This window comes from Morchella sextelata (genome assembly GCF_020137385.1).
Source record: "Morchella sextelata strain SCLS chromosome Unknown scls_6, whole genome shotgun sequence".
Taxonomy (NCBI): Eukaryota; Fungi; Ascomycota; class Pezizomycetes; order Pezizales; family Morchellaceae; genus Morchella; species Morchella sextelata.
In genome coordinates, this window is record NW_025408621.1 from 704525 (window position 1) to 718819 (window position 14295).

At 53.8% G+C, this 14295-nt stretch overlaps 3 protein-coding genes across 3 annotated transcripts; 2 read left to right on the forward strand and 1 right to left on the reverse strand.

Annotated features, from left to right (window-relative positions):
- Positions 1 to 2443: 2443 nt before the first annotated feature.
- H6S33_011325 (uncharacterized protein) lies at positions 2444 to 2827 on the forward strand (the record flags this gene model as incomplete). Its single annotated transcript, XM_044842674.1, has 1 exon — positions 2444 to 2827. One exon carries the CDS (start codon positions 2444 to 2446, stop codon positions 2825 to 2827), a length of 384 nt encoding a protein of 127 aa, XP_044696093.1.
- Positions 2828 to 8025: 5198 nt separating this feature from the next.
- H6S33_011326 (uncharacterized protein) lies at positions 8026 to 10365 on the forward strand (the record flags this gene model as incomplete). The annotated part of the gene is made up of 4 exons (XM_044842675.1): positions 8026 to 8143; positions 8235 to 9682; positions 9733 to 9939; positions 10021 to 10365. The coding sequence occupies 4 exons, from the start codon at positions 8026 to 8028 to the stop codon at positions 10363 to 10365; spliced, it is 2118 nt and encodes a 705-aa protein (XP_044696094.1).
- Positions 10366 to 10826: 461 nt separating this feature from the next.
- Positions 10827 to 13695, reverse strand: H6S33_011327 (uncharacterized protein; the record flags this gene model as incomplete). Its single annotated transcript, XM_044842676.1, has 5 exons — positions 10827 to 12809; positions 12888 to 13035; positions 13100 to 13124; positions 13210 to 13239; positions 13305 to 13695. The coding sequence occupies 5 exons, from the start codon at positions 13693 to 13695 to the stop codon at positions 10827 to 10829; spliced, it is 2577 nt and encodes an 858-aa protein (XP_044696095.1).
- Positions 13696 to 14295: the final 600 nt, after the last annotated feature.

Here is a 14295-nt window from a genome sequence, read left to right on the forward strand (position 1 = left end):
CAATTCAGAGGGGAATTCAATAGAGGATGAAAGCAATACGTAAACAAGGGAGAGCAGCACCCACTTTAGCACCTAGCCAGAATGCATCTCAAATAGCACTCCCAGTATCCCAGATAGCAACCCCAATACCCTCAAAGGCTAGGCCCTCTGCACCTGTTTACCCTCATGAGTATACCTCTTCGACATACTATATCGATTTTTTCTGGATGCGCTCTTGATACGGGGAGTCATCCCCACTTACCGGACATATCGTTCTTCACCGCCTATCGAGGTAATTGGCGAGAACTCTGTGAGCAGTCATCAGATTCCTTCAAGCCAACTTTACGGTCAAGGTCCATTGCAAAGAGTCTACGAAATCGAGTTCCTTCCCTCATTCAGGGAAGAGGACTAGAGTGCTCCGATCCAGAAAAGCAATGGTATTTCGATTCCGGAAAGTGAGGTTGGTATTCCAGCGGACACTCATGACATTTTTGAGAATACTGGTAACATTTCTTCGAGCCAATTGACTCAGAGGTCTATAGTCCCTAACTTTAGGAGTGCAAAAATGCTGTCAGTGCAGGCTCAGAGAATTGAGAAGGAGTGTAGCGTATTAATTGGGGAGTATACTCTTCTACATGAGCTCTTTCCACCTGCAACAAAACTTTCGATACTGGTAGTGAGCATGTGGGCAACTGCAAGTCACCGACTGGGGTGTAAAGTATACCTTGATGAGGTTGTTATTAAATAGGTAAGTGCCTTCAAAGGGATTACAAGTACTCTGGAGGCATAATTGAGAACGATAGGTCAGAAAGGATGCACTCCCGTATCCGTCCCCACTTGATTCACGAATTGAAATAACGCCTGTCGGACTCTACTATATATGGGCTTGGAAATCTTGTGGGGCATAAGGCAAGGGCGCCTCAAGTGGAATACCATTTGAAGAATGATCATTTCTTGAGCCCCTAAGAGCATTACGAGTTATGATGGATGCCCAGAGAGCATTCGGGATAGCCGCTGACAGATTCTAGACCTACCCACTGCGCTTCTTGGCTCTGGAAATTATCAATATATTGTATTTTAAATACTTCGATGGGGTAAAAATGCGAGGGGTTAGGGGTCCTGAATTTCTAGAACGGATAACCCCTACTCTTATTTGCCTGATATCGACAGCGATCTGGTACGACATTCGGACGTGGTCAACAGGGAGTTACTTGAAGCCTAATAATTTTCAGTTGCAGAATGAGAATATTGTGAATAAGTATGGCCTGATGCGCTCATTGATATGGCGAGTACCTTGAGAGCAATGGCGGATGCTCCTAGGCATATGCTCCTAGGCGTATATGGGATCGCTGAGCAGACATCCAAACTCGAGTAGAAATGTTTAATAGGATGAGCAACACTTGGAGAAGTAAGCAAAACCATGAGGACACTTTGGAGGTAATAAAAGATAATCTTTGAGAAAAGGTATGACACTTCTAGATGCCGGTAATGCGAGTGGTATTCTAAATGCTAACCCTGATAGATACGAGATAAGAAAGGGGTAACTATTGAGGTAATATTAGAGGAGGGTTTTAGCGAGGACGATGAAACACTGGCTGCAGATCTTACCGCATTCTGAGATGCTCAGAGAATACCCATGAGTGCTCCAGGAGATCGAGTTGATTCCAACAGCGCTCTAAACGAAGTGATCAATGCCCAACTTTGCGGCATTAATACCGAAGAGAAGGGGGAGGAAGAAGAAGAGGGGCCGGAATTACCTGTAGTGGGAGATTATGAAAGGAGGGGGGGAGGGGACAGGATGTGTAAAACAATGGCGAATACTAAAGAAGATAGTGGGGGATTTGTTCTTTTCCGTAGATTGTATTAGGGTTAGTCAGTTAGGGTGTTAAATAATGTATTGTTTTGGTATTAGGTGGAGGATCACGGTGTTGAATAGACCAATTCTAAAAGTGCAGTCACGAGTTCTCTGTAGGCAGTAGAGATCGTCGTGCGAGTGATGTTTTGGAAATCTCATGGGGGAATTTCATAGATCGATTAGTGAATAAACTGGGTTATGAGGAGTTAGATTAGTCAGAAAGATTCTGTTGGGTTCTATCGGGTTCTGTTGATTGTAAGCGTATGAGTCACTTTGGATTTGTTATAACGGAGATTTCCTTGAGTATATTAGGATGGTTCGCCCTCGTTTCTTGTTCTTTTTCTCTTCTTTCTTTCTTTACGCAACGTCTTCTGTACCTACCCTGGCTGTTACTATACAATATTACTTTCTCTTCTTTACTCCAGAAGACCGCTGTGCCGCTGCTTCCTTTGTCCTATTGACCTGCACCAACGCTATAATTTCTCGAGACCCCTATTACGGGCTCCCCTACTGACCTCTACTACCCCCTTCGTATCTTGCGGAATACTTACTACTCTTACCCTTGAGAGGGAACTGTGAATATCAGAGGCCAGTACGGCAGAGAAGTGTATGTCTGGAGAGAATGGGGCACTGACATATAGGAATCGGTACATCGGGCATGAGCCAGGTTTCAAAGCACCCGATCCGGCAAAGTCAGGAGGAGCCAGGGCAATTATTCTATCCCAGGGCCCGCTGGAGCAGTCGGGAGTGTTCCAGGAGCAGTCAGGATATACAAGCGAGCAACTGGCATTCTCTGGCGATCGGACTGATGTCTGGGTTGCACAGAGCACTAGGATTAGGCGTCGGAGTACGTTGGGCAGAGTAGTGTACACTGGAGTAGACAACCGTATGCCAGAGCTCACCAGGAGTGCTTGCCGTATTTCTGGAGAGGTGGTTTCCCTCCCGAGTGGCCTGAGCACCCTGAGCACCCTGAGCACCTCGGGCGTCTGGTGAAGGCTGCAGGTTTGCTGATGTATATCCCTATTGACCTCTCGGACAGCACCCAGAGATCAAAAGGGAGCTGCACTCTTTCTCTTTGCGGAGGTGAAGACGAGGAGCAGGAATTGGAGGGTGGTGGGGGGAACTACGTGGGGCATCCCAACTCTCCGCCACCTCTCCCCTTCCCTCCACAAAGAGGAAAGATGTACAGCTGAATCCCTATCGACCCCTCGGACAGCGCCCAGAGGTCAAAAGGGGCTGCACCTTTTTCCTCCTTACGGAGGAAAGCGGAGGCAACAAATTAGGGGGGGGGGGGGGGGGAGGCCACGGGCGGAGGCTGCAGGCGGGGCGGGTAACAGGGTGCTACTCTACCCTACTTCCCTCCGAGAGCAGAAAAAAAGCACAGCGGGATCCCTATCAACCCCTCGGACAGAGCCCAGAGGTCAAGAGGGTGCTGCGCTTTTTTCCTCCTTGCGGAGGAAAGCGGCGGCAGAGCACAGCGGGGCGGGAGGATGCCATTTCCCTCCCGAGCTCTAGGTGCTACCCTAGAGCACGGGAGAGATCTGGCCCCCGCCCGCTTCCACCACCCTGCTCTCCCCCTCTCATGCAGGTGGGTGCCTGCTGCGTCTTCCTCCTCATGGAGGAAGGCGCAGGGGGCAAACACACATGCCGGCGAGGGGGAGAGAGGCCAGCCAGGGATCCTTCTCCCCCTCCTCCCCTCCAGAGTGCCCTCCCCACAGGGGATGGAGCTCGCAAGGGTCGAGAGGGATCTGTGGACTCTCCCCCTCTGTCCATGCTCTAGGCTCTATCCCACAGTGGGAGAGAGCCCCAGAGCACAGAGCTGGGAGGGGGGGAGTCCACAGATCCCTCCTGACCCCTCCGAGCTCTATCCCCTGTGGGGAGAGCACTCGGGAGGGGAGGAGGGGGAGGTCCCTAGATCCCCCTCAACCCCTCCGAGCTCCATCCCCTGTGGGGAGAGCACTCTGGAGGGGAGGGGGGGGAGATCCCTAGATCCCTCTCAACCCCTCCGAGCTCCATCCCCTGTGGGGAGAGCACACTGGAGGGGAGGAGGGAGGAGGGAGGAGGGAGGAGGGGAGAGAGGAGAGAGGAGAGAGGGGAGCAGCAGGGCAGGGAGAAAAGCAGCCTCTGCCACAGTCGCCCTGAGGCACACTGTGGGAGGTCTGCTCTTGCCCTGATGCTCCCATGGGGAAAAAAGAAGATTGTTGGTGGGAGGAAGGCGTGCTTTTATAGAGTAAACTTTTGGCCGACGAGCGGGGCCTGGCAGTGGTGTTTTACAAGTTAGGGTTTGCTTCGCAGTGGGTTGGTTAGGTTTAGGGCTGGAGGTTCTGAGCGGAGCTGAGGACTGAAGGGTGGTGACGAGAGTACGCATCGTCGCTCAATGCGGAATGGTAGTAGTCTCATGGCGGGCATAAAAAGGATAAACCCCGCAACACAACCGAATCCACTGTGTTTAACACCGCTCTCGAATCGCAAATGTCCTACGGGCATCACCATGGATCCGAAAATCAGAGTGGATCATGAACTATCACTCTCTCCCATCTATCAGCATCACCGCGAGCTAGACTAGGCCTGGCGTATGACGCTTTCGGCCTACCTAGTCGAGCTAGCTCGTGGATTTCTTGAAGTCATTATCCCCAGTTGCACTCCTACTACATGCCACTCCGCCGGCAATAGATTCCCTGAGTGGCACAGGAAGAAACACCCTGGGTATGTGGACAAATCAAGGCCGCCGTACGGCTGAAGTTATCCCCAGCCCTGGCGAGTGAGGCTAAACAATAACTGAACCGAACACTGCGGCAAACAAAAGCTCCCATTCATTGCAATTGGGAAAAGCCTAAGAATACATATTGACCGACAAAAGAACTTCATCACTTGGGCCATGGGGGTGAAGGCGCGGGTCAAAGTCTCATTAACCTGGATGTGAGGAGGCACAGAACTAGAGCCGGGCTATGGAAGGGTGGCATTAACCAGCCTGGCCGCGAACTGAAAGATCCCTTTGATTGGAGTGGTGGTCTTGAACAAAGTACAGAATATCTACAAACAAGATCTCGGGAATATATCGTGGGTTGAAGACTGATTTTTCTTTTTTCTTTTTTGCTTAATTCATTAATAGTTGAAAACTGGTAATAATGAGGACCCGAACCGCAGACCATTAAGAGTCTATGGGAAGGCTAGGACTGTACTTTAATCTGATTAAAATTTGCTCAGCCTCAGAGCTCAGGTGATTGAGCTGGCGACTAGAGAGGATGTATGAGTGCCAGCTGTATATAGGATTACAAGGAACCACGCCCCCACAAAGAACCGACATCGAGCAGACCCTAAACCCCGTAGAGTACCACGCTGCCCAGGGGCACCTACTGAGCCGCACATCAACACTCCTTTCATCGAGAAACCACACACACAGTACCAAATGTCGTAGGGCAGATTATCGGAATAGGTGTTAAGACACGTTACGACGGCTACGTGGTTGTAACCGGTTAAGCATTTGTGTTAGTTTCAAGATGCTATAAAGTTACTCTGCGACACCGAATTCATCCAATCATCATCACTCTCGTCTTCCTTCATTCGAGCAATAGAGCCCCCAGACCTCAGATAGCGAGACCTCGATCACCAACAGACTAAAAACGTCGCTAGCCGATAACTGGTGATGCTCGGAGCTTACAGTGCACGACTGACTCAACTGCTCGGCCCTACTAACTAAACATGTCGCCCAGCCTTCTACCATATCGTCAAAGCAGTACCTAGCCAAGTAACCACATCGGGGCACGGAAGTCTTTTGTTGCGGTGAATGTTATACGCCCAGCCCCGTAACCAATATCGTCCTATGAATCTCTCCCTAGTCTTTCAGAGATGGGGTTTCTGTACTTTCAGCCCTCGATGCCAGCATCCTTTACGCGGCGTCTAATTTTGCTGTTCACAGACACGCATTGTCCACTTGGAATTACTAGGGTAGTGTCGGCTTCACTCCCAACAATATCACCGGCTTGGCGCGAGTGACATGCTGTGAGGCACTAAGCTGAAAGAGGTCGGCTGCCAAGCACCTTGTAAACTAACCCAGAAGAAAGACTCTTAACAGCACGAGATCATAGGTGGCATATGGGTTATTCACTCATAGTCTCGGTATCAACAGGCCATGACCATGTAACATCCGGAGGTTCAATTCAAGACCCTCGCCCGATGCCTTCCACCGAGCACCCCCGGCGCCGGCTAGTAGCGTCACAGGATATCACTCACCCTAACTCACCCACTCATCTAGGTACCTACATGTACCTACACAACAAGCCGACCCAAAAACTGAGCACTCGAGCGCATCCTACTCTCGCAAAACCCAAACTAAACTGAACGCAAGCGACGAGCTGAAAGAAAGAAAATTAACCGCACAATGTTCAGCCGCACCCCGCCGCGCATGGGATTAGTTGTTGACACAGCCTTACATGTGCACATCGATATCACTATTCAAGTAGAGTGATTATCGTGAATTATCGTGCGAGAAAGGGAAGATGAGAAGGAACGAGGGAATCCCTAGGCATAATAAAGAGTGTCAGACATGTACCATGCTAGCACCTTACAGGGTTAGGGTTCCTTCAACCGTTAGCTAGTAGCTTAGGATAGATCAGATCAGCGGTGGGGTGGGGTGGGACCCTGGGTAAGGCAACAACCACCCACCACCACTACCGCATTCTTTGTGCTTTTTTGGTTTGTGATGCGGAAAGCTTATTCTGGGATCTCGGCTTTTTGGGAGATTGGCGGATTGGAGAATGAGTAGAGCGGGGAGGGAGTATGAGCTGTTCTTATGTATGGATGTGCCGTGGGAGAGTAGAGCGCGATTGGGTTTTGAGATTTACCGCAGACGTGCGTGTGTGGTGGGGTAGTTAGAGTAAGTAGGAATAGGGCGTTTAATGAGGGCGTTAGATTGATCATGGTCGTTTAAGAGGGAGGAGAGAGAGGTGGTTTAGAGTAACGAACGTTAGTATCGCGACATGACAACTTTATTAGTATTCACTCATTCAGCTTCAATTCCTTTTCAACACCTCAATTCCCAGATCAAACATCCTCTAAACAACCCCACCCAACCCTCGATCTCCAGCAATGTCAACATACAGCATACAGAGTGATAGGGCAGGCAGGCACACCGCCACATGCAACGCTCTCTATCCCAAACCGATCCCTTGACTACATTCGCGCATACTCGATCGCGGCCGCGCCGCGCTGTGCCACGCAGCTCGGTTTCGGGCCCTGACGCTGCTGCTGCTGCTGCTGCTGCTATATGTGTGTAGGTACGGTCGGTACGGGGCGCATTAACATAGATTGTCCGGGCGGCACAGCAGCAGCAGCAGCAGCCGGACGGGCAGATCACATATTCGGGAGCTGTGAGACGGAAGAATGGTGGAGATATGTGGAGTATGGGCATGTTTTTGGATTATTTTGTTTGTTTCTACACAGCTTTTTTTGTTTTCTTTGTTCACTTTGTTCATGGGGAAGAGGGAAGGAGGGAGCAAGGACGGAGCGTTGGAATAAAGTTATCCGCGGCCGTTGCTAAGTAAAGATAGACCTTGGGGCTAGCCCGTTCCCGGTGTGGGATTGGCAGGGGGCAGGGGTGGGGTCCCTGCCTAGCCGTGTGCTACAAACCGAAAAGAGAGACAGCCATACAGACAGAGGGACAGGGCCATCAGAGACACACAGACAGAGAGAGGCAGCCAGACACAGACACAGACACAGGCACAGGCACAGGCACAGGCACAGGCACAGGCACAGGCACAGGCACAGGCACAGACTGCGAGACGGCTGACAGGGGTGCCAGCTTATCCTCCCACCTCAGCACATCCCACCATGGCCAGCACCAGCACCAGCACCAGCACCAGCACCTCACCTCACCTCACTCACTCACCTCAATCACTCACTCACTCACTCACTCACCTCCACCACCGGAACGCAGACGTCGGTGTGCACAGCTCCCAGCCAGAGTTATAACCACACGTATATCACCGTCTGCCCCCCGTCTGACCCCATTCCCCCCCCATCACCCCCCTAGGCTGTGTGGGTGTGCTTGCTTTAAATTGATTTTTTTCTCTTCCGTGAGCTCCGAGTCTTCTAAACACATCAATTCCTTCCTTCCTTCGTGCAGCACTAAACCACACACCCTACATCATCTCATCACACAGACAGACAGAACACACAGCTAGCTGCCCCAAATGAAGTCGAATCTGGGGAAGACAGCGTTGCTGCTGGCGTCGTCGCTGGCGCTCTCGTATCAGGCAACCACCAATGACGACCCATGTGCCGTCGTAGCAGCAGAGTTCGCAAAACAAGGTATCACTCTCTCCATCTCTCCATCCCTCCATCCCTCCATCTCCACCACCACATTGCACAGCTCCATGCTAACTAACTCCTCCCCCCGCAGGTGTCGACTCCATCGACGCCAAACTGGCCCAATCCTGCCTCACGGCCATCCCATTGCACAAGGACGACGCCCTCGACACCGTCGCCCAGCTCCGCCTCTTCCTCCAGTTCTACTCGGCCCAGGCCTACTTCGCCCACCCGCCCACGCCGCAGCTCGAGCTCACGGCCGTGGACCTGAATGCCACGCTCGCCGCCATGGAGGCCAACATCACCTCGGGCGCCTACGAGAACAACTACGCCTTCGACAAGGCCATCCACAACCTGTTTGGGCTCTACCGCGACGGCCACGTCGTCTATGAGTCGGCATGCTACATGCCCTTCGGGTTTGAGAACGGCCACCCGCTCGTCTCCGTCGCAAACATCTCCACCGACATGCCGGCGATCCACCACCTCGAGGTCTTCTCCGACGGCTTCACCGTCGGCGAGCAGGTGGTCAAGATCAACGACATGGACGCGAAGGACTACCTCATGAAGATGGCCAACGAGCATCCAGAGCCCTACTGGGTCGACCCCGACGCGCGCTACAACCAGCTCCTCGTCGGCACCTCCAACGGCCAGACCACGAAGGGCCTCTTCGCCGCCCGCAGCGTCTGGACCGACGAGACGCTCACCCTCACCTACGCCAACGGCACCAGCGCCGACCTGCAATGGTCGGCCTCCCTGCGCGGCTCGCTCGAGGCCAGCGCCTGGGACTCCACAGACTCGTTCTACAAGAACGTGTGCCGGCGCTCCAAGAGCGAGATCGAGAAGGTGTACGCAGGCATGCAGAACCCCGAGCTGACGCAGAACTCGCTGCCGGCCGGTCTCGTCATCAAGGACGACTCGGTGAAGAACAAGGCGCGCAGCGAGCTCCCGGCCAGCGTGGCGGGGCTGGTCCGCCGCGGCGACGCGACCCCGACGCCGGCGCTGCAGATGGTCAACGGCGAGATCCTGCTCTTTGTGCTGAACGACGAGGTCGGCGTGCTCGTCATCAACACGTTCACGCCCATGAACGGCGGGTCCGAGGACGGCTTCATGCACGAGTTCTCGGGCAACATCACGGCCGCCATCGAGCACCTCACTGCCAAGAACATCAAGCGCATCGTCATCGACGTGTCGGGCAACGGCGGCGGGTTCGTGCGGCTGGGGCGCGACGCCGTGCGCCAGTTCTTCCCCGGCGAGTCGACGTACTTTGCCAGCAACATGCGGTGGAACCCGGCGCTGGCGACGATGATGCTGGAGGGGAGCGACACGAATGCCACGTACTGGGACCTGGGGCAGTATCGGAAGGCGAGCGATAATAGCGACTTTAAGGACTGGCAGGAGTTCCTGGGACCCGTGAGCCGCGATGGAGACTATTTTACGGTCATTGCCGTGGACGATACGGTTGAAGTTGAGGCCGAGGACAATGAACCGCTGCCGCCGGTGTATCCCGGGCCGCAGCCGTTTAAAGATGAGGATATCATTCTTGTACGCCCTCCCCATCCCACCCCGTATAGCAGCCCTCGATACTAACACAGCAGCAGCTCTCATCCGGCATGTGCGGCAGCACCTGCGCCGTCTTCTCGGAGGCCTTCGAGAACCACGGCGTCAAAACCGTCACCATGGGCGGCCGCCCGCTCGCAAAGACCAGCCAGACCGTCGGCGGCATCAAGGGCTCGCAGGTGCTCACCTTCGACGACATCGCCGGCTGGGCGTGGGGATTGCTCGGTGATAAGGTCACTACCGTAAGTTCCCCTTCTCCCCTTCCCCCCTTACCCCTCCCCCCAGATGAAAACGTAGGAAGCTGACAGAGAGGATGCAAATAGTTCGACTACATCCCCCCCGTCTTCACCGTAAACACATTCGGAACCGCCTCCGTCAACCTCCGCAACTCATGGCGCAAGGCCGACCAAGACCGCCCCATCGAGTTCCTGTACACGCCGTCCATGTACCGCCTGATGTACACGGACGAGATGGTGGTCAACATCACGGCCAAGTGGGAGGCGGCCGCGAACGCGGTCTGGGGCGACGACCAGGACTTCTACGATGCGAACGGCGTGAGCGGCTATGCGGACCGCAGCGGCAAGGATGCCGGGGGTGGAAAGTATGGGAGGTTTAAGAGTCTGGGACACATCATTTGGAGTAAGGTTAATGGGAATGATGAGTTGTGAGGGGTTGGTTGGGACCTGGGGCTGCTTTTTTTTTTTGTGTTTTGTGGGAGGGGGTGTTTGGGCGTTATTTTTTCCGAAGACCTTTTGTTTTGAGACTTTTTTCCTTTTGTGTTTAGGGTTTTACATTTACTGGTGTGGGCGATATCTTACGGTGGATGGATTTTACAGATACGAGTCTTTCTTGGGTCAATCAGGCCAGCGGACAATCTAATTTTCCATTCCAGTCATTGAGGTATATAGCTTCACATAAAAAAGACAAAAACGAGAAGAAGAACATGAATATAAACAAAAAAACCATAAATCCAAACGTGACAAAAAGAACAAAGAGTGCTAATAAACAAAAAAAGTATCCCCCCACCAAAACCCAATTACTCCCGCAGTAAGTAAAGAACCTTGCTATCATACAAGCATCTCCTCCCATCCCATCCTCCCCTCCCATTCTCCCATCAATTCCAACCCAACTAGTACTCAGCCAGCCTCAGCTTCCTCCCCACCGCCCTCTTTGAGAACCCCGCCGCCTTCAGCTCCGCCTGCTTCCGGTGCTCCTCGGTGTTGAGAAGATGCTTGACACTCCCCGAATCGAAATACCCATACCCACCCAGCATCCCTCCCTCGCCGTCGCTCTCCTCCTTACTCGTCACACTATGGCTATCGTCCGACACCCCGCCGTTTAGATTCGGCCTCAAGTTCCCCTTCGGCGTTCCGACCGCTCTCCCGGACCTATTCCGTGAGCGCAGGGTCGCCGCCGCGCGCGCCGCGTTGGCCGCCTCCGTATTCAGCTCGGCCTCCCGCGCACGGGTGCCCGCGGAATTCGTGGCGCGGCGCTGCGTCTGCCGCAGCATGTGGCGGACCTCGAGGAAGTAGCTCTGGAGGGTGTCGACGAAGCGCTTTGTCTGTCTGTGCTTGCTGCTGACGCTGATGGAGATGCTGTCGGCCTTGATGATGTATCCGATGCCGAAGCCGTCGCCGGAGGTGGGTCCGAAGCCGAAGAGGCGCAGCGAGGGGTTGCCGCAGTTGCTGGTGCTGAGGATGGTGTTGTTGATCTTGTCCCAGCCGGCGTCGGAGAAGATGCCCGGGATGCTCTGGGTTGGCTTCTGGACGGTGTCACGGGCGGAGCCGGAGATGGAGCTGGTGTCGGAGAAGCTGCGGGGGCGGACCTGGTTGCTGCCGTTGATGAGGCCGGGGCTACCGGGCTCGAAGGGCCCGTCGACGGGCGAGGAGCCGTAGCCGTCGCTGCTGATGCCGTTGAGCGAGGAGGCGTCGGTGCCGAACTGGGAGTGCGACTCCTCGTCGAGGCCGCGCTGCCACACGCAGAACATGGCGTAGAGGTGGCGGTCCTGGCCGAGCCCCTTTGCGCACTCCTTTGTGAGGGCGACGTGGCGGACGCAGGCCTTCTTGAGCGCCTCGAGCTTCTCTCGCGCGGGAGCGTTCTCGCAGAATTTGCGGACAAACTCGACGGATTCGTCCGAGACGGTGCGGATGGCTTCGGTGCGGCCGTGGGCGAAGATCTTGGTCATGGCGGGCTCGTAGGTGCTCTCGACGCGGCCGTAGAGGCCGTAGTAGGCGGCTTGGAAGGCCATCTGCACGAAGGCGTCGGGGGAGAAGCCCATGGAGGTGATGAAGTTCTTTCCGTAGCCCTCGAACTCGAGCACTTCGAACTCGTTCTGCTGGATCAGGTCGGCGAGTCTGGTCTCTGCAAAGCGGAGAGCAAAGGAGACCTCGGGGACCATGGTCCACTCTAGTCTGTGGGGAGTAATGCAGACATCGCCGAAGCTGGACGGGTCACGCTTGCTTGGGTCCGGTGAAGTGGACGCCCACAGGCTGGGTGCGTTTCCGTTGATGGTTCTGGCGAATCGCAGGATGGTGTCGGTGTAGACATCACTGGCCATTCTCAGGACCGTGTGGCCGTCAACACCGGTGTGCTCAAAGTTGATACCCGCAGTCCCGTTCTTGCAGACAATGATCTGCAGTTTGTCGTACCAGCGGTTCGTGCAGGTACCGATCTGGACACCCTTCTCGACCACATTGCTTCCACAGAGCATGTTCATGCTCAACTCGGAGCCGGACTTTGGTGCTGTCGAGTCAAGACACAGCACAAAGATGGCGGTGTCGACAATTCGCAGGCATTCAACGTTGTTGGCATCGGTGGTCAAGACATCACGGAGATGGGCCCAGATCCTGCGGTTCTCGGTGGAGAGAACTCCCAAGGCGTTCTTGGCGGCCTCTTGTATCGGTATCGTCTCTGCGTCTTCGACAATGGCTTGGAGGTTCTGGGCAACATCCTTCTCGGTCATGATCAGGTCCGAGTTGTCATCCAAGACGTCGAACCAGTAGAACTGAGAGCGGCACATAACAACAATGTGGCGTGCTGAGGGGTCTGAGTGCATTTCACATCCATTTTCTGTGGGGATTCTGGCAGTGCTGAAGATGCGTGGGTATTGGTACTGGAATTGCAAAAATTAGCATATCATACATATAAAAAAAAGGTTGTTAATAAATATATGGGTGGGCGAATGACTTACCATGCAGAGCGGGGTGTTGCGGACCTTGTCTGGGGGAAGTTCTTCCTTACGAAGAGCCCTGACGAAAGATAGCGCCGACACTACCAAAGAAGCAGCTCTTGTAACCTGGTTATTACGTGCCGGTGTTGGGTCATCTTCCAGCAGGAAACTTTATGCATAATTCAGTCAGCACTTGGGCATAAACCACCAAACTATAATGATTCCGGACTTACAAAGGGTTCAAGTTGAGAACGACGGCTAATTGATAAAGTTAGCGCCTAAATTCATAAAAAAAAAAGCCCCAACTATCATCCCCGCAAAAGCCAAAAAATCACAAACTCACGATTATCGTAGTTCAAGTACGAATCGTACCCTGCATCCTCAATCAGCGAGTGCACCTCCCAAAAAAAAATAACAACCCCCAAAAAAAACACTTACAGAACTGTTCGATATAGCTGCTCTTCCCATTCGCATATTTCTTCAACCTCTCATGCAGCTCCGGGCCATCCGTCTTCAAGAACTCCCTCACCGCCGCCTTCGTCTCCTGGTGCTCTCTGTCCGTCTGCAGCGGCCGTACAGCATCCAGATACTTCCTGCACGTGTCTGCCAGCTCGGGGATGGGCAGCTTCGGCAGGCCGTCCTGGTATGCGAACGTCGAGCCCGCGCCGGGCGAGGGCCGCGCAATAGGCTCTTTTATAGAGGAGGCGGTCGACATGGGCGGTGATGTGGATGCGAGTGACTCGTTGAGTGATTTGGGCATCACAATGACCTTTGGTGCGGGAGCGGGTGCAGGAGCAGGAGCAGAGGTTGCGGCCTTTGAGGGTGCCATGGTAAGGAAGAGTTAGTTATCTATGTACTGTAGGTTGGATGGAAATTGTAATGTATGTGTGTATATGATATACGGGAGAAGTACAAGGTAATGATTAAAACCACGGAGGGGCTGGCTGGGCTGTCCAAAGAAAGAAGGCATTAGAGGGGCAGATGATGGGGGCTTAATATAAAATCCGCGATCTCCACAGACAAACAACTAGATGTATGGATGGTAACCTACCTGCTAGTAGTTGTCTATCTCTCTGCCAGCGTCTCTCGGCTCTTGTCTAGTTTCCTTTTCCCTCTCTGGGTACCACGATCTCGGACCACGGGAAATGGCGGTTTATTGACCTTATCTCGGTGGAGGTTTAGAAGTGCGAGTGAGGAGCGACTAGTAGAGTGATGGGTGATAGGTACTACAAAGTAGCATGGAGGGGTGGTCGTGCGGACGAAGGGGAAGTCAAGGGACCAAGGCGGGGATCCGGAGGGATGGGGGGTGAGGGTTGAGTGAGGTCACCAGAAACCTCACTGCCTCTAAAACTAATACCAAGCAGCACATGCTTTTCCTTCCTTCGCAACAACAAGAAACCTGCAACGTCGACCACCTGGGCCCGGTCAA